At 42.3% G+C, this 23724-nt stretch overlaps 2 protein-coding genes across 3 annotated transcripts; one reads left to right on the forward strand and one right to left on the reverse strand.

Moving 5' to 3' along the window:
* Positions 1–1291: 1291 nt before the first annotated feature.
* LOC121581202 lies at positions 1292–15194 on the forward strand. The gene is made up of 6 exons (XM_041896652.1): positions 1292–1482; positions 2172–2272; positions 8403–8531; positions 9831–9965; positions 10168–10265; positions 14441–15194. Exons 2-6 carry the CDS (start codon positions 2179–2181, stop codon positions 14702–14704), a joined length of 720 nt encoding a protein of 239 aa, XP_041752586.1. The 5' UTR covers positions 1292–1482; positions 2172–2178; the 3' UTR covers positions 14705–15194.
* Positions 15195–15556: 362 nt separating this feature from the next.
* LOC121581201 (splicing factor 3A subunit 2-like) lies at positions 15557–21960 on the reverse strand. Of its 2 annotated transcripts, none has more exons than XM_041896651.2 (8): positions 21904–21960; positions 21077–21364; positions 20937–20983; positions 20738–20847; positions 20576–20625; positions 16557–16697; positions 16370–16438; positions 15557–16260 (listed from the first exon to the last, which is right to left on the reverse strand). In XM_041896651.2, exons 2-8 carry the CDS (start codon positions 21272–21274, stop codon positions 15949–15951), a joined length of 927 nt encoding a protein of 308 aa, XP_041752585.2. In that variant the 5' UTR covers positions 21275–21364; positions 21904–21960; the 3' UTR covers positions 15557–15948. The 2 variants fall into 2 exon arrangements, with proteins under 2 accessions (XP_041752585.2, XP_045080662.1); XM_045224727.1 differs by lacking the exon at positions 21904–21960 and adding an exon at positions 21802–21897.
* Positions 21961–23724: the final 1764 nt, after the last annotated feature.

The raw sequence follows: 23724 nt of genomic DNA on the forward strand, positions 1-23724 counted from the left end.
TAATCAAAAAAGGATACACATTGAAATGTGTGTATTCTCTCTAAATGTGACTATTCTCTCTATTAGGTCACACAGCTGACTGTAATGTACAGGACACTTCAACCAATTGAATCAGCCCCAGCCCCAGCCTGACTTGGTCTCTTACCTCTGGCCTTGTACAGCTCCCTGGTGGCCGATTCTGCAAATGACAACCCTCATATGGTAGGCTACTAAAATAATGAACAGCAGAGGGCCCGGTTTATCGATAGCGATGGAATTTAGGTTTACAAATGTTTTAACGATCTTTCGTAGAAGGGCCGAAGATGTAACATGCGTTTCCCAAAACACCACGCAGAGAGAATGTTCGCTCCAGGGCGTAGTTGAGGCGTGTCGATGCTGATAGGATCAAAAGAAAGGCAGCGCTGCTCTAGGATCAGTCTTCTACATTCAAATCAAACTTTAACATTATAATTATTCCACAATACCGACGACGGATCAGCTCATGGAGAGATTATCACCTATAGGCCTAGGCGTATGGCTGCAAAATATTGCGGTTTATCGTAGGCTACCGTATAATAATGCACTAAATCACCGATTTGGCACACATTAGTTAAACATCATGAAATAAATTCAGGCAGAAATTACAGACAGTAGCCTACAATCAGCAAAATAGAATCAATTGATGACATTGATTTCAATATGATTATTTAACGAGCATTTTTAAGTGCAACTTTAGAAACAATGATTTTGGTGAAACAGCTCTGAGATTTAACGAAGGTTCCAACAATTAATTTAGCTATAAGATGCTTTTAGGAGCCTCCCGAGTGGCGCAGTTGTCTAAGGCTGCGCCTGTGACAGATCCTGGTTCGAGTCCAGGCTCTGTCACAGCTGGCCGCGACCGGGAGACCCATGGGGCGACGCACAATAGGACAAGCGTCGTCCAGGGTAGGGGAGTGTTTGGCCGACAGGGATGTTCTTGTCCCATCGCGCACTAGCGACTCCTGTGGTGGGCCGGGCGCAGTGCACGCTGACTCGGTCGCCAGGTGTACGCCGTTTCCCCCCAGTTGTCGCACATAAAGCTTGATAAAAATAAAACATGTTAGTTTTCATATTGACCCAAAAATGTCGAATTCTAAGCATCCATGGGTAACTTAATTCATAAATAAGGAAATAATTGACTCAGGTGGGTTCATGCTGGTCTCAAACAAAAGCCTGCATAAAAAGCAGCCCTGCAGCCATTCCTGATTTAGCATAGCCCTAGCCTTGCTTTCTCCCCCCATCACTCTCTCTCTCTCTCTGGATTTGGCAGCTGGCATGTAGTCCACCCAGCCTTGTGGCTGACACTAAACGCTTTTTCTTTTTTCTTTCTCCAGGCTGCACCTGTGCTTGGCTGTCACCCTCCACACAGAGGGTGTCTCTGCCACCACCCCAGCCCTGCTCCGGGACAACTGCCCGTGATAAAGGTCCTTGGTGTTTTCTGGGGGACCCCTCATGTCGAACCAGGTAAGACACACACTGTCTGAGTTCAAGGGATAGAATCGTCCATGTCATTGGGGTGACAGGCTGCTATCACAGCTGGAACACCAATGTATCTCTGCAACTCTGTGTATCTAGAATGTCTCTGTCTATAGTTTGGACTCATCCCTATTTTCAGGACTGTTATAAGATTAGTTCAGGGTTCGATTAGAAATGTCTTGTCCTCAACTATGGCTTCAGTGGATTACAATGTAATCATTTAGGGCCTTGAGTTATTCACGTGCTAAAGAGGTTGTTAGGATGCCTTTAGTGCTTTGTTGTTGTTGCTTTACTATGGTCTTTAGGTCTATTACAAAGCAATTGAGCAATGTTTTATTGTAATAACTGATTATATAATAGCTGATATGTAGATCTGCAATATTATCCTGTGTGAATAATTCAATTACACGTCTATATTGACAGCAAGCAAAAATAGCACATCTAAAAATACTGAGTAATCCATAGGTATGACTGTACTTTGACCAAATGCATTGAGTCTAGACTAGTCTGTGTCTCGTTTCTAACCCCTATATACTGTAGGAGTCTCAGGAAAGAGATTTGTAAATGTTAGTAACATGATTAACAGTGCCAGTCCTATAAATCTCTTTCTCTCTCCTCTCCCTCCTTTTCCCCACTCCACCTTTCTTTCTCCCTCTATCTTTTTCTCTCCCTCTCAGGGCAGGGATGGAAGAAAGTTTTGAGACGTTCGAAGAGGAGTTAGGCAGGCCAGAGCCTCCACCTCAGAAGCCTGTCAGACAGGTCCGCAGACCAGTTCCAGGTAAGGAAAACACATGTGCACAGGCACACACACACACACACACATACAGACACACTCAACTAAAACTCACTGACCGCAACAAAGAGCATGAGTCAGGCACTGTTTTAGTTCCTGTGGCAAACCATCAATCAAAGACTACAGTAAATATAGTCCATATGCTAAGTATTACTGAACCAGGAAACATGAGTGACACAATCAAGCCTTGCGATGGCTTTTCTCCTTTACCAGCTGTGTGATCTATAGGTACACTACATGACCAAAACTATGTGGACACATGCTCTTCGAACATCTCATTCCAAAATCATGGGCATTAATATGGAGTTGGTCCCCCCTTTGCTGCTATAACAGCCTCCAATCTTCTGGGAAGGCTTTCCACTTGCTTCCATTCAGCCACAAGAGCATTAGTGAGGTTGGGCACTGATGTTGGGCGATTAGGCCTGGCTTGCAGTCGGCGTTCCAATTCATCCCAAAGGTGTTCGATGGGGTTGAGGTCGGGGCTCTGTGCAGGCCAGTCAAGTTCTTCCACACCGATCTCAACAAACTATTTCTGTATGGACCTTGCTTTGTGCACGGTGGCATTGTCATGCTGAAACAGGAAATGGCCTTCCCCAAACTGTTGCCACAAAGTTGGAAGCACAGAATCGTCTAGAATGTCATTGTATGCTGTAGCGTTAAGATTTCCCTTCACTGGAACTAAAGGGCCTAGCCCAAACCATGAAAAACAGCCCCAGACCATTATTCCTCCTCCACCAAGCTTTACAGGTGGCACTATGCATTCAGGCAGGTAGCGTTCTCCTGGCATCCGCCAAACCCAGATTCGTCCATCAGACTGCCAGATGGTGAAGCGTGATTCATCACTCCAGAGAACAAGTTTACACTGCTCCAGAGTCCAATGGTGCGAGTTTTACACCACTCTAGCCTACGCTTAGCATTGCGCATGGTGATCTTAGGCTTGTGTGCAGCTGCTCTGCCATGGAAACCCATTTCATGAAGCTCCCGACGAACAGTTCTTGTGCTGACTTTGCTTCCAGAGGCAGTTTGGAACTCGGTAGTGAGTGTTGCAACCGAGGATGGATGATTTTTACGCGTTACGGGCTTCAGCACTAGGCGGTCCCGTTCTGTGAGCTTGTGTGGCCTACCACTTCGCGGCTGAGCCGTTGTTGCTCCTAGACGTTTCCACATCACAATAACAGCACTTACAGTTGACCGGGGAAGCTCTAGCAGGGCATCAATTTGACGAACTGACTTGTTGGAAAGGTGGCATCCTATGACGGTGGCACATTGAAAGTCCCTGCGCTCTTCAATAAGGACATTCTACTGCCAATGTTTGTCTATGGAGATTACTTGGCTGTGTGCTCGTTTTTATACACCTGTCAGAAACTGGTGTGGCTGAAATAGCCGAATCCACTAATTTGAAGGTGTGTCCACATACTTAGGTGTATATGTAGTGTAACTGCCAAAATAAAGGAAACCTTGAGTAAATGTGGGATACAATGTATATTGAAAGCAGGTACTTCCACACAGGTGTGGTTCCTAAGGTAATTAAGCAATTAACATCCCATCATGCTTAGGGTCATGTATAAAAATGCTGGGCAGGCCCAGTTGCCCATTATTTTGGATACCATGGCTATGCCCCCATAGGATGACAATGCCCCCATCCACAGGGCACGAGTGGTCACTGAATGGTTTGATGAGCATGAAAACAATGTAAACCGTTTGCCATGGCTGTCTCAGTCACCAGATCTCAACCCAATTAAACACTTGAGACAGAGTTTTCCACCACCATCAACAAAACACCAAATGATGGAATTTCTCCAATAGAGTTACAGGCACTTGTAAAACCTATGCCAAGGCACATTGAGACTGTTCTGGCTCGTGGTGGCCCAACACCCTATTAAGACACTTAATGTTGGTGTCATCTTTATTTTGGTAGTTACCTGTATATACAGTGCCTTGCAAAAGTATTCATCCCCCTTGGCGTTTTTCCTATTGTGTTGCATTACAACCTGTAATTTAAATTGATTTTTATTTGGATTTCATGTAATGGACATACACAAAATAGTCCAAATTGGTGAAGTGAAATGAAAAAGATAACTTGTTTCAAAAAATTATAAAAAATAAATAAACGAAAAGTGGTGCGTACAAATGTATTCACCCCCTTTGCTATGAAGCCCCTAAATAAGATCTGGTGCAACCAATTACCTTCAGAAGTCACATAATTAGTTAAATAAAGTCCACCTGTGTGCAATCTAAGTGTCACATGATCTCAGTATATATACACCTGTTCTGAAAGGCCCCAGAGTCTGCAACACCACTATGCAAGGGGCACCACCAAGCAAGCGGCATCATGAAGACCAAGGAGCTCTCCAAACAGGTCAGGGACAAATTTAGGAGAAGTACAGATCAGGGTTGGGTTCTAAAAAAAATATCAGAAACTTTGAACATCCCACGGAGCACCATTAAATCCATTATTAAAAATGGAAAGAATATGGCACCACAACAAACCTGCCAAGAGAGGGCCACCCACCAAAACTCACGGACCAGGCAAGGAGGGCATTAATCAGAGAGGCAACAAAGATAACCCTGAAGGAGCTACAGCGGAGATTGGAGTATCTGTCCATAGGACTACTTTAAGTCGTACACTCCACAGAGCTGGGCTTTACGGAAGAGTGGCCAGAAAAAAGCCATTGCTTAAAGAAAAAAATAAGCAAACACGTTTGGTGTCCGCCAAAAGGCATGTGGGAGACTCCCCAAACATATGGAAGAAGGTAGTCTGGTCAGATGAGACTAAAATTGAGCTTTTTGGCCATCAAGGAAAACGCTATGTCTGGCGCAAACCCAACACCTCTCATCACTACGAGAACACCATCCCCACAGTGAAGCATGGTGGTGGCAGTATCATGCTGTGGGGGTGTTTTTCATCGGCAGGGACTGGGAAACTGGTCAGAATTGAAGGAATGATGGATGGCGCTAAATACAGGGAAATTCTTGAGGGAAACATGTTTCAGTCTTCCAGAGATTTGAGACTGGGACGGAGGTTCACCTTCCAGCAGAACAATGATCCTAAGCATACTGCTAAAGCAACACTTGAGTGGTTTAAGGGGAAACATTTAAATGTCTTGGAATGGCCTAGTCAAAACCCAGACCTCAATCCAATTGAGAATCTGTGGTATGACTTAAAGATTGCTGTACACCAGCAGAGCCCATCCAACTTGAAGGAGCTGGAGCAGTTTTGCCTTGAATAATGGGCAAAACTCCCAGTGGCTAGATGTGCCAAGTTTATAGAGAGATACCCCAAGAGATTTGCAGCTGTAATTGCTGCAAAAGGTGGCTCTACAAAGTATTGACTATGGGGGTGGTGAATAGTTATGCACGCTCAAGTTTTCTGTTGTTTTGTCTTATTTCTTGTTTGTTTCACAACAACATTTATTTTGCATCTTCAAAGTGGTAGGCATGTTGTGTAAATGAAATGATACAAATCCCCCAAAAATCCATTTTAATTTGGTTGTAAGGCAACAAAATAGGAAAAATGCCAAGGGGGTGAATACTTTCGCAAGCCACTGTACACAATTCTCTTACAGATAATTCGGAAATTATTCAGACCCCTTGACTTTTTCCACATTTTGTTACGTTACAGCCTTATTCTAAAATGGTTTTAATTGTTTTTTTTCTCTCATCAACCTACACAAAATACTCCATAATGACAAAGCAAAAACAGATTTTTAGAAATGTTTGCAAATGTCTAAAAAACAACAACTGAGTTCAATCTTGGTTTCATCAGACCAGAGAATCTTGCTTCTCATGGTCTGAGAGTCTTTTGGTGCCTTTTGGCAAACTCCAAGCGGGCTGTCATTTGCCTTTTACTGAGGAGTTGCTTCCGTCTGGCCACTCTACCATAAAGGCCTGATTGGTGGAGTGCTGCAGATATGGTTGTCCTTCTGGAACGTTCTCCCATATCCACAGAGGAACTCTGGAGCTCTGTCAGAGTGACCATCGGGTTCTTGGTCTCCTCCCTGACCAAGACCCTTCTTCCCGATTGCTCAGTTTAGCCGGGCGGCCAGCTCTAGGAAGAGTCTTGGTGGTTCCATACTTCTTCCATTTAAGAATGATGGAGGCCACTGTGTTCTTGGGGACCTTCAATGCTGCAGAATTTTTTTTGATACCCTTTCCCAGATCTGTGCCATGACACAATCCTGTCTCTGAGCTCTACGGACAATTCCTTCGACCTCATGGCTTGGTTTTTGCTCTGACATGCACTGTCAACTTATATAGACAGGTGTGTGCCTTTCCAAATCATGTCCAATCAATTGAATTTACCACAGGTGGACTCCAATCAAGTTGTAGAAACATCTCAAGGATGATCAATGGAAACAGGATGCACCTGAGCTCAATTTCAAGTCTCGTAGCAAAGGGTCTGAATACTTATGTAAATAAGGTATTTCTGCTTTTTATTTTTAATACATTTCCTAAAATCTCAAAAAAACTTTTTTCGCTTTGTCATTATGGGATATTGTAGATTGATGAGGAAAAAATGTAATTTAATCAATTTTAGAGTAAGGTAACAAAATGTGGAAAAGGTCAAGGGGTCTTAATACTTTCCGAATGCACTGTATCTTGTAAGATTATCCTTGGGGTTAAGAAGCCTTTACACAAAGTGTAATAAAACCTTTAGGGTCCCTATTTCAGAACACTGGTATCTATAACATGTGAGTGGTGTAGCGTGGTGGTATCAGCATACCTCTACATAGTCACCACGCCATTGAAATATGATCTCTGGTCCTATGAGCACCATAGTGTGAATTCACCTCACACAGACGTACTGGGGGAGTTTCAACTACAGTAACTTACTGACAGCAGAGCTCCTATACTCTTAGAACAAGGGAGGTTAGTTACAACAGAGTCTCTCTCCCTCTCATCTAATTTATCTCACACTCCTTTACTTACCCCATTTTACATCACTAGCCGTGAGACTTAGAGTATACAGTACCAACACCCTGTCCATGCCTGCTCCCTATAAATGTGACAGATGGATGTACCATGTTGCTTCTAATACTATACTCAACAAAAATATAAACGCAACATGTAATGTGCTGGTCCCATGTTTCATGAGCTGAAATAAAAGATCACAGACATTTTTCATATGCACAAAAAGCGTATTTCTCTAAAACGTGCACACATTTGTTTACATCCCTTTTAGTGAGCATTTCTCCTTTGCCAAGATAATCCATCCACCTGACAGGTGTGGCATAGCAAAAAGCTGATTAAACAGCATGATCATTACACATGTGCACCTTGTGCTGGGGACAATAAAATGACACTCTAAAATGTGCAGTTTTGTCACACAACACAATGCCACAAATGTTTCAAGTTTTGAGGGAGCGTGCAATTGGTATGCTGACTGCAGGAATGTCCACCAGAGCTGTTGCCAGATAATGTTATGCTAATTTCTCTACCATAAATCGCCTCCAACATTTTATGGCAATTTGAATGCACAGAGATACCGTGACGAGATCCTGAGGCCCATTGTCGTGGCATTCATCTGCCGCAATCACCTCATGTTTCAGCATGATAATGCACGGCCCCATGTTGCAAGAATCTGTACACAATTCCTGGAAGCTGAAAATGTCAAAGTTCTTCCATAGCCTTTATACTCATCTTACATGTCACCCATTGAGCATGTTTGGGATGCTCTGGATCGACGTGTACGACAGCGTGTTCCAGTTCCCGCCAATATCCAGCAACTTTGCACAGCCATTGAAGAGGAGTGGAACAACATTCCACAGGCCACAATCAACAGCTTGATCAACTCTATGTGAGGGAGATGTGTCACGCTGCATGACGCAAATGTTGGTCACGGCAGATACTGACTGGTTTTCTGATCCACGCCTCTAATTTTTTTAAGGAATCTTTGACCAACAGATGCATAGCTGTATTACTTCCCAGTAATGTGAAATCCATAGATTAGGGCCTAATTTATTTATTTCAATTTATTTATTTCCTTACATGAACTGTAACTCAGTAAAACATTTGAAATTGTTGCATGTTGCGTTTTATATTTTTGTTCAGTGTATATTATGTGGTTATCTGGTGGTCAACATAGCCCCTGGCTAACATATCTGTTTCTTTGCAGAAATGTATGCTCAGGAGAGAAGAAGAACCCTACAGGAACGGACCATGTCTTCTCAACAGGAACCTCCAGTCATGCAGCAGGAAGTCCCCAAGATAATGCCCAGAGAACCCAGTCTCCCCGCCAGAAGCAGTGAGCCCACCTCTCTCTCTCTCTCTCACACCTCTGACTTGCTCTCTGTCTCTCTCTCTGTCTCTCTCCTCTGACTCTCTCTCTGTCTCTGTCTCTGTCTCTCTCTCTCTCTCGCTGACTCTCTCTCTGTCTCTCTCTCTGTCTCTCTCTCTCTCCTCTGACTCTCTCTCTCTCTCTCTCTCTCTCTCTCTCTCTCTCTCTCACACACATTCTCTCTCTCTCTCTCTCTCTCTCTCTCTCTCTCTCTCTCTCTCGCTGACTCTCTCTCTGTCTCTCTCTCTCTCTCTCTCTCTCTGTCTCTGTCTCTCTCTCTCTCGCTGACTCTCTCTGTCTCTCTCTCTGTCTCTCTCTCTCTCTGTCTCTCTCTCTCTCTCTCTCTCTCGCTGACTCTCTCTCTCTCTCTCTCTCTCTCTCTCTCTGTCTCTGTCAAGGTCTCTGTCTCTCTCTCTCTCGCTGACTCTGTCTCTCTCTCTGTCTCTCTCTCTGTCTCTCTCTCTGTCTCTCTCTCTCTCTCTCTATCTCTCTCTCTCTCTCTCTCTCTCTCTCTCTCTCTCTCTCTCTCTCTCTCTCTCTCTCTCTCTCTCTCTCTCTCTCTCTCTCTCTCTCTCTCTCTCTCCCTCAATAACATGACAAAGTCACCTGATTTATCAGTGGTGGAAAAAGTACCCAATTGTCATACTTGAATAAAAGTATAGATACCTTAATAGAAAGTTATTTAATAAGTGAAAGTTACCCAGTAAAATACAACTTGAGTAAAAGTCTAAAAGTATTTGGTCCTTAATATACTTAAGTATCAAAAGTAAATGTAATTGATAAAATATACTGAAGTATCAAAAGTAAAAGTATAAATAATTTCAAATTCCTTATATTAAACAAAGCAGACGGCACCATTTTCTTGTTTTAAAAATGTATGGATAGCCAGAGGCACACTCCAACACTCAGATATAATTGACAAACGATGCATTTGTGTTTAGTGAGTCCGCCAGATCAGAGGCAGTAGGGATGACCACGTATTCTCTTGATACGTGTGTGAATTGGACAATATTTCTGTCCTGCTAAGCATTTAAAATGTAACGAGTACTTTTGGGTGTCAAGGAAAATGTAGGGAGTAAAATTATTTTCTTTAGGAATGTAGTGAAGTAAAAGTAAAAGTAGTCAAAAATATAAATAGTAAAGTACAAATATGCCCAAAAACGACTTAAGTAGTACTTCAAAGTATTTCTACTTAAGTACTTTACACCACTGTGATTTATGCTGTTATAACCCCTGTCTCTATCGCTCTGCCTCTGTATTCCTCAGCGTCTCTGCGTAAAGCTATGTCCCTCCAGAACCTGAGCCAGATAGAGACACCCTGGGAAGGGGTCACACTTAACCGCTGTCTGTTCATAGCTATCGCAATCCTGCTGCTCAGCTCCGGCTTTCAGAAACTACATGGCAAGTACACAAGTGTAGACCACGCCCCACTACACATACTATATACAATTATGTCAAGTTGGTAAAGCACAATGAATATACATTTTGGGGGGTCAACTTGAACTCAAACCAGTAAGTGACAATGACACAGACAGACACACATTTATTTGTAGGTTACAAAGAGTGTTTCCATCCCTAATGTGAGCGTCCTGTCATCCTATAGAAACCATAAAAGGTCGACGGGCTGTGGCAGAAGAGGAGTATGATGATGCGCTGACTGTGAGGCACTCAGCAATGAGATACAAAGTCCAACCACAGGAGGTAGTGGCACAGACACAAAATACTCTCCTGTCTCTCCAGGCTCAGAATCCTCATTGCCAACATGGTATGGATTACAGGAGATTTGCTGCAAAGTGCCACTCCTAAAGGCCTGCAGTGTGTGATGGTTTTCATCTGCACTTTGCAGATCAGCTACTACTGTCACTGACGGTTAGCTGGAGCATCCATTCAAATGGCTGGCTTCTCAAGTAGGTTCAGGTGACACAGGATGTGTATGGAATCATACTTCTATACTATTTAGCAGAGGTGGGACAAAGTCATTGTTATGCAAGTCACAAGTAAGTCTCAAGTCTTTGCCCTCGAGTCCCGAGTCAAGTCGAGTCAAAGATGAGGCAAGTCCCAAGTCGAGTCAAAAGTCAAAGCCATCAAGTCTCAAGTCGAGTCCAAAGTCCTACATTTTAGTTTCGAGTCATTTCAAGTCCTCTTAGCAAGCCTTTGCAAGTCATTACAAGTCCTCGTAGCAAGTCTTCTCGAGTCATAAGGCGCAAGTCCAAGTCAAGTCACGAGTCATTGATGTTAAAGTCCAAGTCGAGTTGCAAGTCTTTGTACATTTTGTCGAGTCGAGTCTGAAGTCATCAAATTCATGACTCGAGTCTGACTCGAGTCCAAGTCACATGACTCGAGTCCACACCTCTGCTATTTAGTAGGGATGAGTATGTGTGAGCATTTATTAGGTAGTATACACATATGGGGTAGTATGCTGATTATGCTTGAAAGACTAGGATGGCATACTACATTCAGCAAAAATTTATAGGTGACCTCTACATTCCTATTCAGGAAGTGTTTTTATTTGTTATTTTACCCCTGAATCAGAGGAGGCTGGTGGGGGGAGCTATATGAGGATGGGCTCAATGTAATGGCTGAAATTGAATAAATGGAACGGTATCAAACATAGAGAAACCATGTTTGACTATTTATTGATTCCAGCCATTACAATGAGCCCGTCCTCATATAGCTCCTTTCACCAGCCTCCTCTGCCCTGAATGTATTGAGGGCTGAGACCTCTGTGTCTCGTTGATGAGTGATGCGATTGTATGCTGAAGTTTGCAAACAAACTACATACTATACGGAACAAAAATATAAACGCAACATGTAAAGTGTTGGTCCCATGTTTCATGAGCTGAAATAAAGGATCCCAGAAATGGTCAATATGCACAAAAAGCTTATTTCTCTAAAATGTTGTCCACAAATTTGTTTACATCCCTGTTAGTGAGCATTTCTCCTTTGCCAAGATAATCCATCCACCTGACAGGTGTGGCATATCAAGAAGCTGATTAAACAACATGACCACCTTGTGCTGGAGACGATAAAAGACCACTCTAGAATGTGCAGTTTTGTCACACAACACAATGCCACAGATGTCTCAAGTTTTGAGGGAGTGCCAGAGAATGTAATGTTCATTACTCTACCATAAGCCACCTCCAACGTCGTTTTAGAGAATTTGGCAGTACGTCCAACCGGCCTCACAACTGCAGACCACGTGTAACCACGCCAGCCCAGGACTTCCATATCCGGCTTCTTCACCTGCGGGATCGTCTGAGACCAGCCACCCGGACAGCTGATGAAACTGTGGGTTTGCGCAACCGAATAATTTATTCACAAACTGTCAGAAACTGTCTCAAGTAAGCTCATCTGCGTGCTCGTCATCCTTACCAGGGTCTTGACCTGACTGCAGTTTGGCGTTGTAACCGACTTCAGTGGGCAAATGCTCACCTTCGATGGTCACTGTCACGCTGGAGAAGTGTTCTCTTCACGGATGAATCCCGGTTTCAACTGTACCGGGCAGATGGCAGACAGCGTGTATGGCGTCTTGTGGGCGAGCGGTTTGCTGACGTCAACGTTGTGAACAGAGTGCGCCATGGTGGCGGTGGGGTTATGGTATGGGCAGGCATACAGTGCCTTGCAAAAGTATTCATCCCCCTTAGCATTTTTCCTATTCTGTTGCATTACAACCTGTAATTTAAATGGATTTTTATTTGGATTTCATGTAATGGACATACACAACATAGTCCAAATTGGTGAAGTGAAATGAAAAAAATAACTTGTTTCAAAAAATTCTAAAAAACTAATAACGGAAAAATGGTGTGTGCATATGTATTCACCCCCTTTGCTATGTAGCCCCTAAATAAGACCTGGTGCAACCAATTACCTTCAGAAGTCACATAATTAGTTAAATAAAGTCCACCTGTGTGCAATCTAAGTGTCACATGATCTCAGTATGTATACACCTGTTCTGAAAGGCACCAGAGTCTGCAACACCACTAAGCAAGGGGCACCACCAAGCAAGCGGCACCATGAAGACAAAGGAGCTCTCCAAACAGGTCAGGGACAAAGTTGTGGAGAAGTACAGATCAGGGTTGGGTGCCAAGAGAGGGCCGCCCACCAAAACTCACGGACCAGGCAAGGAGGGTATTAATCAGAGAGGCAACAAAGAGACCAAAGATAACCCTGAAGGAGCTGCAAAGCTCCACAGCGGAGATTGGAGTATCTGTCCATAGGACCACTTTAAGCCGTACACTCCACAGAGCTGGGCTTTACGGAAGAGTGGCCAGAAAAAAGCCATTGCTTAAAGACAAAAATAAGCAAACACGTTTTGTGTTCGCCAAAAGGCATGTGGGAGACTCCCCAAACATTTGGAAGAAGGTACTCTGGTCAGATGAGACTCAAATTTAGGTTTTTGGCCATCAAGGAAAACGCTATGTCTGGCGCAAACCCAACACCTCTCATCACCCCGAGAACACCATCCCCACAGTGAAGCATGGTGGTGGCAGCATCATGCTGTGGGGATGTTTTTCATCAGCAGGGACTGGGAAACTGGTCAGAATTGAAGGAATGATGGATGGTGCTAAATACAGGGAAATTCTTGAAGGAAACCTGTTTCAGTCTTCCAGAGATTTGAGACTGGGACGGAGGTTCACCTTCCAGCAGGACAATGACCCTAAGCATACTGCTAAAGCAACACTTGAAACTTGTCTTGGAATGGCCTAGTCAATCCAATTGAGAATCTGTGGTATAACTTAAAGATTGCTGTACACCAGCGGAACCCATCCAACTTGAAGGAGCTGGAGCAGTTTTGCCTTGAAGAATGGGCAGAAATCCCAGTGGCTAGATGTGCCAAGCATATGGAGACATACCCCAAGAGACTTGCTGCAAAAGGTGGCTCTACAAAGTATTGACTTTTTTTTGGGGGGGGGGGGTGAATAGCTATGCACGCTCAAGTTTTCTGTTGTTTTGTCTTATTTGTTGTTTGTTTCACCCAAACAATTATTTAGCATCTTCAAAGTGGTAGCCATGTTGTGTAAATCAAATGACACAAACCCAAAACAAATCCATTTTATTTCCAGGTTGTTAGGCAACAAAATCGGAAAAAGTGGGGTGAATACTTTCGCAAGTCACTGTAAGCTACGAACGAACACAATTGCATTTTATCAGTGGCAATTTGAATGCACAGAGATACCGTGATGAGATCCTGAGGACAATTGTTGTGCCATTCATCCCCAGCCATCACCTCATGTTTCAGCATGATAATGCACAGCCCTATGTCACAAGGATCTGTACACAATTCCTGGAAGCTGAAAATGTCCCAGTTCTTCCATGGCCTGCATACTCACCAGACATGTCACCCATTGAGCAGGTTTAGGATACTCTGGATTGACGTGTACAACAGCGTTTTCCAGTTCCCGTCAATATCCAGCAACTTTGCACAGCCATTGAAGAGGAGTGGGACAACATTCCACAGGTCACAATCAACAGCCTGATCAACTCTATGCGAAGGAGAAATGGCAAATGGTGGTCACACCAGATGCTGTGGTTTTCTGATCCATGCCCCTACCTTTTTTTTAAGGTATCTGTGACCAACAGATGCATATATGTATTCCCAGTCAAGTGAAATCCATAGATTAGGGCCTAATTTATTTATTTCAATTGACTGATTTCCTTACATGAACTGTAACTCAGTAAAATCTTTGAAATTGTTGGTTTATATTTTTGTTCAGTGTAACATTTTTTTGTCCAAAATAGTAATGAGTATATAGTACATATTTGTGCATTATAATAATATATCCGGTTCCAAACAAAGCCCAAGATGTTTCTGTACGCCAATGTTTTGTTACCAGTATATTTCCTTTTTCCTTTTGACCATTTCCTGTTTCCTGCAGCCTGAGACCTCTCTATATGAGGTGCTGTTCTGGTGGTTACCTGACTTTAATGACGAAGATGATGACGGGGAAACCAAACAAGGTCGATTGAAGAAGGGGGTCAGAGAGAGGTCGCTGAAGGGCCTGAGAAGCAGGGGAACACCAGAGGGAAGACTTGTCAAAGGCAGAAAGGTGGAGGAAAAGAGGGCTAAGAGAGAGAGAGATGAAGAAACTAAGCAGAAGAAAACGGGAAAACAGGTCAAGCTGAGAGGGGAGGAAAAATAAGTGGCGGAAGATGGAGGAAGTTAAACCCAAGATACAAAAGGTTAAGAAATTAAAAAGCCAGCAAATCGTAGGAGGGCAAATGGCATGCGGTCTGATGAAGCATTTAGTAAAGGAGTACAACAGTAGTTCTAGTTCTCCATATGTAATAGTAAAATAAGGTAATGTGGATGGGCATCATTGTGAACACTCATTATAGGTTGTCTGCACAAATGAATGTTCCAACTAATAAATGGTGCATTTCTGCTGGCTCATTGGCAGCCATTACAAGTGACAGAAGAGAAACATGACTGAGTTCCCGGTCTGCCATGTCTTTGTTGCTTAGAATATTGTTCAATGATGCCATTTTGAAAATGTTGGTTTGTATTGTAAAGTTGAGCAAGACGTCTCATTTGAGTAATTGTCTGGGTGCTATTGTTTAGTCCCCTGTAGCTCAGTTGGTAGAGCATGGCGCTTGCAATGCCAGGGTTGTGGGTTCGTTTCCCACAGGGGGCCAGTATGAAAATGTATGCACTCACTAACTGTAAGTCGCTCTGGATAAGAGCATCTGCTAAATGACTAAAATGTAAAATAACTTCTGCTCAACTGGGAGCTCTTTGTAGGGATGATGGGGATGTTTCAGACTGCCTATTACTGCTGGGCAATTTATGTCGTTTTTGTTTGATACATTGTAAATACTGTACTTTGGAAAAAAACGTGCTTTTATCTAACATCCTATTTCTGCTACACTAACTTTCAATAAAGCTTTCCCTGTGGTATCTTTGAGAAACTAATACAAAGTTATGTATCACATCTTTGCAGCTAAACACATTTTATTTCCAGCCAAGCACACAGAGAAAGATCATGAGATACAACTAACTTTTCCACATTTTTTATTATAAAAAAAAATCTTAAAAGACGTTTCATATAGCGGGCTCAACATTTACAATACAGCAGGATCCTATTAATATTGGTGCCATCAGATTGCCTAAAACAATGGATATCTTCCATTAACCACACTAGCATAACACTTAGAAAGCATACACATTATATTGCCTCATTCTAAAAATGGTATGATAGTGTGGATATTAGACGAGCATGACAAATACAATGCCTTGGCAACTGTGTACAAAACCACTTGAATATGGCCCCTGTCTTCCACGGTTTAGAAACTGTACACTTGACATAGTCCTAAGACGGGGGCACTGTTATAGCAACCAAACGATTTGCAACACAATTTAACAGAAGGATGATGTGCTGGTTGGAGATCAGTTGTTTTGATGTGGCATTCCTCCATGGCCGTCAGAGGGGAGTGGGGGTCTCATCAGGGGTGACATACCCATACCGGGGCCACTGTGTTGCATCTGATGGTGGTGGTGCATCTGGGGATGGCCGGGGGCACCAGGGGGCAAAGGGGGCATATTCATCCCCCCTGGAGGCGGAGGGGGCATGGGCTCACTGGGGGGTCGAGGCCCCATCCCACTCATCAGGGGAGGGGGGCGCTTTACACCCATGGGGGGTACGGGTCCGCTGGGTGGGGCGAGGGCTTTCTCCATCTTGAAGTGGAACTGGAGGAAGAACTGGAGAGAGACAGTACATTCAGTTGGATTCCATTAATACCTAAATATCCTCCAAAAACCAATTCAGATACAACCATCCATGAGACTGTCAACACCAAATGTACTTGACCTGTTTTGTATCTTTGTTCCAGTGGGTCCAGAAGCGACTCTCGCCTTTATCAATCTCTCTGCTTGGCACCTGCATAAATATAGAAGACACAAAAAAGGTATAAGTTGTCATTCATAGGAAAACAGAACGAAGCAAAGACAAATGAGAGTGATTGGGGATTTTCTTAGGTCCAGACACACGCACACACCTTGAAGGCGATCGTCTCGTAGGGCTCTGCAGCCAGTAGAAGGTACTGCCAACGACGGTCTGGGGGCTCGATGCGCTGCTCGTATGCAGACATGAAGCGATGTCTGGGTCCTATGCCCTCTGCTATCTCTGGGTAATCAATCTGATAGGGGAGGAAGAGGACAATTAGTCAAGGTAGCCAGTGTCTCCTAAGTCTTACAAGAGAGTAGAAATGTTGGCTACTGGCCAATACTTCCAAAAGGGCTTTAGGTTTGAGATACCCCTACCTTAGAACAAAACACAACCATGTTCTTTAACATCTATAATGTCTCCCATTTATGAAATGGATGGTTGTGAAAAAAATATGTTTATGCAAAAGTGGTTCAATTGATAGATATTAAAGATTTAACGATTCACCGATACGCATCGGTCCCAGATTTAAATGTTTAAGATACAAGTGCATCAGTCCGCGGACCCCAAACCGATCCAAAAAGGAACATGCATTGGTCTCTATTTAAACGTTAAGAATTACCGGTTCACCGTTTTTTGTTGTTGCGCATATTACCTTCTTTCTACCTTCCAAAAATACCTCATATTTTGTGACAACTGATGCGTCCTCTCCTTCAGTGTCGAACTGCATGTAGGCCTAACTGTGTTGACAGTCATTTTGCATGCCGAAACCAGGCAGTATCAGTAGCCTAGTCAAACTGTGCCCCGCTTCACGCGCTGACCAATGCGAGGTAGACGGCCTATTCCTGATCTTGCACATCTGCACCTTCAGCATTCAAATGCTAAAATGGCTTGCATGATATTAGGCTTTTTTAGTTGAGTGACAACTTATGTAATTTCATAGGTTATCTATGCGCTGTTGAAAATTGTGACAAATTCTCTAAAACGACGTTGGAGGCAGGTGGTAGAAAAATGAATATTCAATTCTCTTGCAACAGCTCTGGTGGACATTCCTGCAGTCAGCATGCCAATTGCACACTCCCTCAAAACTTGAGACATCTGTGGCATTGTGTTGTTGCACATTTTAGAGTGGCCTTTTATCGACCCCAGCACAAGGTGCACCTGTGTAATGATCATGCTGTTTAATCAGCTTGTTGATATGCCACACCTGTCAGGAGGATGGATTATCTTGGCAAAGGAGAAATGCTCACTAAGAGGGAAGTAAATAAATGTGTACACAAACTTTGCGCGAAATAAGCTTTTTGTGCATTTGGAACATTTCAACTCATGACACATGGGACCAACACTTTACATGTTGCGTTTATATTTTTGTTCAGTGTAGATACGTATCGAATCGACTTGGAAGGGAAAGCTGCACATCCCTAATAGATATTGTGACACACCCCTTAAACTCAAAACGTGCAGAATAATGCCTGGCTGGAGGGGGGTGGGCCACATAAGCTCATGTAACCCAATATAATATATTGCAAGCTCTGATATAAACATGTTTTGGAATAAAAGTGGTCAGTTGTCTGCCCTACATACACAAACAAACAAAATTAGGATATCTTAATGCATCTTGGAAATATAGACCTGCAAACACAGAGATACAATAGGTAGAAATATCAACTATGACTATTTATGATGAATGAAAGCTTTACTTTTTCGTAGCTGATTAATAGACAACTTTCCAAGTCAAATGTAATCTCATTCAGTGCTGTATGGTCCTGCCTGACAAAAATACACACAGTTAAACGTGGTTTTTTTATGTTATGGCTTTTGTAATCTAAATCAGCCCTAAGGAAAACAAGTGGGCTGAGACAGTGAAAACTGTCATTTCCTTTCAGTCAAAGGTTCCTCTGTGGATATTATATGTTCAGCCTCTTGCAACTACGTTAGGGGGCCCCCCTAGATTTGACTCCAAATCCATTATCACACACAGAAGGAGAAACCCAGACACGGGGCTATAAAGCTAAAGCATCCGTTTAGAATGTTTCTCAACACCAAATATGGTAGTGAGAGGAAGTCCAGTCGCGGGTAGTGGGAGAGGATGGAACTAGGTGAAACTGGGCATCTTATCGATTTTTCTGTTTCCAAAACTATAATCTGTTACGGACACAGTGCATTAAGTTTTATAGAGACTTGCCGCTTTGCCAAAGTTGTAAAAAATTGAGTTGTTTAGAAGGAGTGCAAGGTCGAATTGAGTTTGTGATGCCGCACTTCACAGAGGAGGCGTTCCCTAACGGCCAGTACAGTGAAACTGCGAATGGCTTATTAAATGAGGATTTCGCTAGCTCGTGCTTGGCTTTGCACACCTCCTTGTTTGTTCTGCCCACTATGCTTAATTTGCTCCCACTGTAACAGTCACAGATTAACTATCTTGGGTTAGTTATAAATATCTTTGCCATTATGGTGTCTAATATCCAATACGGCTGTCACAATACCATTAAATGGTGGGTTTAATCGTATATCCTGTTAAACTCTGAGCAATGTTTTGGGCCCTGTACAGGCTTGAAAATCCATTCAGCCATTTTGACAGTGACTCACTACCCAAACCAGAAGAAACTGGTTTCAAGTGGCCAAGAGACGTCATGTGATCTACTACTGCAATCTAGTGGACGAACTGGGAATCAGACAGGGGATATATTTACATCAATGGATAGGTAGACTTTAGCTTTCTCCTCATATGTACACTACCGGTCAAAAGTTTTAGAACACCTACTCATTCAAGGGTTTTTCTTTATTTTTACTATTTTCTTCATTGTAGAATAATAGTGAAGACATCAAGACTATGAAATAACACATATGGAATCATGTAGTAACCCAAAAAGTGTTCTCGAGTGGCGCAGCGGTCTAAGGCACTGCATCTCAGTGCTTGAGGTGTCACTACAGACCCCCTGGTTCGATTCCAGGCTGTATCACAACCGTGATTAAAAGTCCCATAGGGCGGCGCACAATTGGCCCAGCGTCGTCCGGGTTTGGCCGGTGTAGGCCGTCATTGTAAATAAGAATTTGTTCTTAACTGACTTGCCTAGTTAAATAAAGGTACAATTTAAAAATAGTGTTTTAATTTTTTATTCTTACGTTTAGCTCACATAATATAATTTTAAAGAATGTTTTCTCTAATAGAATAAAGATGGCACAAAAAAATTTACACATTCATTTAAAAAAAAACTCCCGCTCCAAATCCCCTCCATTCATTAAAATTAAAACGTAACCAACACCCATCTATTTTTGAGACTACCTGGACCTACCAATTGGTTTTTAAGTATTGAAACCAAACCATATGGATTTGAATGAAAAGTATTTGAATAAAAATGAAAAGGTGAATGTAAGAAGCGAACATAATTTCAAATAGGCTACATGTGATATTAAACAGCATATAAACACTCTAAATAGGTCAGGAGCCAGACAGGGAGCCTAAGAAGAAATGAAAATAAATGATTTAGGCTATATTATTTCAAGGCTATAGCCTACAAAGAAATACATTGTGAAGCATTTGTGAGTGCGACACAATAGGCTGGTAGGAACATAAAACGCTCAGCATTTAAACAACATTTTGTTGTATTCAATCATTATATAGTCTATCAATTGTGCATATAGGCTGTCACTTGCTTAGAATGAAATACAAATTAAACAAAAAATGACTTATTAGTGCCTTTGAATTCATTATTTAGAAACACGAATTTGGCCAGTCTGTGGCTTCAGGCTTTTGGGATAAGTGTCTTTCAGATTCCACAATGATTCTTTAGTTGTGGACACTACATCACCGCACTCCCTCTCTTGGTCCTCATCTTTGTAAATCACCTTGATTTAGCACCTGTGTGTTTTATCCGTTTCTTTATGAAAATATTTAGTGAACTCCATGACAGTAGCAAGGGGCTATTTGCAGCACACAAGTAGACTACAAATGCATGCTGGGCCGGGCATGCCCTGAGCTGGTGATGTGAGTGCTACTGGAGCGAAATTGGAGCGGGCGAAAAGGCTGAAGCTCCAGCCTTTGGGAATCTCGCTCCACACTCAAGTCAAATTGGGCACGCTCCGCTCCTCCTTCCGCTCCAGCTCCGCTCACATACTCTGATTCAGACTCACCTGGAAAAGTAAAGACTGTTGACCGCTCTCTGGATCTCTCTGTTTTGTTACTGTTGAGAAGGGAAATAATATCAATACATTTCAGTACATTAGATTGGTCTAGAGTCATCGAATCCTTTGAGAGCCTGATGATGACTAACATCAAAACACATAATAGCCTACCTTTGTACCCCGGTCGACCAATCTTCACAAATTTCTTGACCTCAACTTTCACCTTTTCAGGGGCTGGCTGGGCGGGAGCTTCTTTCGCTTCTTTGGCTGCTCTTCTCGCTCTGCATTCAACAAAACAGGGAAGTGAGCAACACCAAATATACACAATGCTTAAATGACACAAAAGTAGTAGTAATACATATGTACTTACAAATTCGTCTGATGCTTCTTTCCCTGTGTATGGGCCAGGTAGCTGCCCTGTAAAGAGAAAACAACAATGGTTAAAATCTTGAATTCAAATGACAATTGATCATCATATAAAGAGTTATGTTAATATGAGCACTTCCTTACCTCATTGTTGTGGAGTGTCAGACACAGTTTACACTCATAAGAGCCCAGATGGTTCTTCATGAAATAGGGGTCCTTGTTGATGTCAATGGTCTCCAGGGCCAGCTGGCGGAGCCGCTCTCGCCGATCCCGGTTGCTCTCTGAGGAGGACGCCACCCCACCGCTCCCCGTCTTGCCCCCAGCTCTGTGTTGGAAATCCATCTTTGCAGGGCAATGGATTCACTCACAGTCAAAACACTCCCCTCCACCTCCTGGACAGCTGGTCAAATACTAAACGTAGACGTCTTCACTCTGGAGAAACATATTGGAAAAAAGTTTTACATAATTTAAAGGTAACGTTACGTTTTCACTTGTGCATTTGGGGAGCATAAATAGACAACATAATCTTACTCTTTGGGAAAAAAATAAAGACTTCATTCATTCCAAATTATATAAAATTCAGCTTAGTTAGCTAGTAACATTCGCAGACCACGGCACCTACTAACTAGCAATTAGGGTGCAACTAGCCAACTATCTAAAGCTACTATTTAAACGTAGCTAGTTACATAAATTGTTACACCAAAAGCAAGAGGCCTAACAATGCATGTAATAACAATATTATAAGACAACTAGCTATCTTATACACTGGGTTTTGGTGCAGAGGGTGGATTATTAGCTAGCTATGCTGTGTTAGCTTTGTTGAGGTAACCGGCAAGGCAGCTACAATTTGAACGAACAAAACGGAACACCTTTTCATCTGTTTGCTGTAGTAAATGTCGGTGCATCTAATCAAATTAATGGAATATCTTTAATAGCTAATTTATCACAGAATTACTCGTTTTTAAACTAACCAATTCCTCAATGATTGCGTCACGCCGTTCTCAACGTAAACATTATTGCGCATGCGCATATGCAAACTTCCGTTAAGTACATGTGTATAACTTTATTGACAAAACTACACAACACACAGTTCAAAACTATTTATTGTTGCTATATTTTATAGTTTAGCAGAAATGTGAATATTTGAAGTCAAGCCTCTCTAAAATTCAAGAAGTCCGTTTGGCTATAATGTATAGCCTATAATGTTCAAATGCTTATCTTTTTCTTTCTTTGTTCTTCTTTTTCCCCCGAGTTTTATTTATTTATTGCATCACACGAACATTGTACAGAACAATATACATATATCACAAATAACAAATTACCAAAGAAAGGTAAATAATAAATAAAGACAGACAGACAAAAAAAAAGTATAATACACTATATAGTTACATTCTGACAAATACTGTATACACTTCTATGATAATTTGCAATGTATACCTTTCAGGGATGTTATATAAAATCGTAAATGAATTAGAAAAATATTGAACCGTTTAAAAAAAAACGAATTAACTTAATTTTCCCTATAAAATGAACAAGTTCACAATGTATTAGCAGTCACTTTGGCATTCACTGTGGGTGTATGTAAAAATAATACCACATTTGGTAATGCTTACAGGTTTACCCATCTTATCACTTATATTCACTACCGTTCAAAAGTTTGGGGTCATTTAGAAATGTCCTTGTTTTCCATGAAAACATACATTAAATGAGTTTGAATAGGAAATATAGCAAAATGCATAGGAAATGTTGTCATTGACAAGGTTAGAAATAATGATTTTTAATTGAAATAATAATTGTGTCCTTCAAACTTTGCTTTCGTCAAAGAATCCTCCATTTGCAGCAATTACAGCCTTGCAGACCTTTGGCATTCTAGTTGTCAATTTGTTTAGGTAATCTGAAGAGATTTCACCCCATGCTTCCTGAAGCACCTCCCACAAGTTGGATTGGCTTGATGCGCACTTCTTACGTACCATACGGTCAAGCTGCTCCCACAACAGCTCAATAGGGTTGAGATCTGGTGACTGTGCTGGCCACTCCATTATAGACAGAATACCAGCTGACTGCTTCTTCCCTAAATAGTTATTGCATAGTTTGGAGCTGTGCTTTTGGTCATTGTCCTGTTGTAGGAGCGCCGTCCACAGGGTATGGCATGGCGTTGCAAAATGGAGTGATAGCCTTCCTTCTTCAAGATCCCTTTAACCCTGTACAAATCTCCCACTTTACCACCACAAAAGCACCCCCAGACCATCAAATTGCCTCCACCATGCTTGACAGATGGCATCAAGCACTCCTCCAGCATCTTTTCATTTGGTCTGCGTCTCACAAATGTTCTTCTGTCCAGTCTTCCAATCTTCCTCTGTCCAGTGTCTGTGTTCTTTTGCCCATCTTAATCTTTTATTTTTATTGGCCAGTCTGAGATATGGCTTTTTCTTTGCAACTCTGCTTAGAAGGACAGCATCCCGGAGTCGCCACTGTTGACGTTGAGACTGGTGTTTTGCAGGTACTATTTAAAGAAGCTGTCAGTTGAGGACCTGTGAGGCGTCTGTTTCTCAAATTAGACACTCTAATGTATTTGTCCTCTTGCTCAGTTGTGCACCGGGGCCTCCCACTCCTCTTTCTATTCTGGTTAGAGCCAGTTTGCGCTGTTCTGTGAAGGGAGTAGTACACAGCGTTGTACGAGATCTTCAGTTTCTTGGCAATTTTTCGCATGGAATAGCCTTCATTTCTCAGAACAAGAATAGACTGACGAGTTTCAGAAGAAAGTTACATTGAGGGATAAAAAGTATTTGATC

The sequence above is a fragment of the Coregonus clupeaformis genome, chromosome 14 (assembly GCF_020615455.1).
Source record: "Coregonus clupeaformis isolate EN_2021a chromosome 14, ASM2061545v1, whole genome shotgun sequence".
NCBI classification, from domain to species: domain Eukaryota; kingdom Metazoa; phylum Chordata; class Actinopteri; order Salmoniformes; family Salmonidae; genus Coregonus; species Coregonus clupeaformis.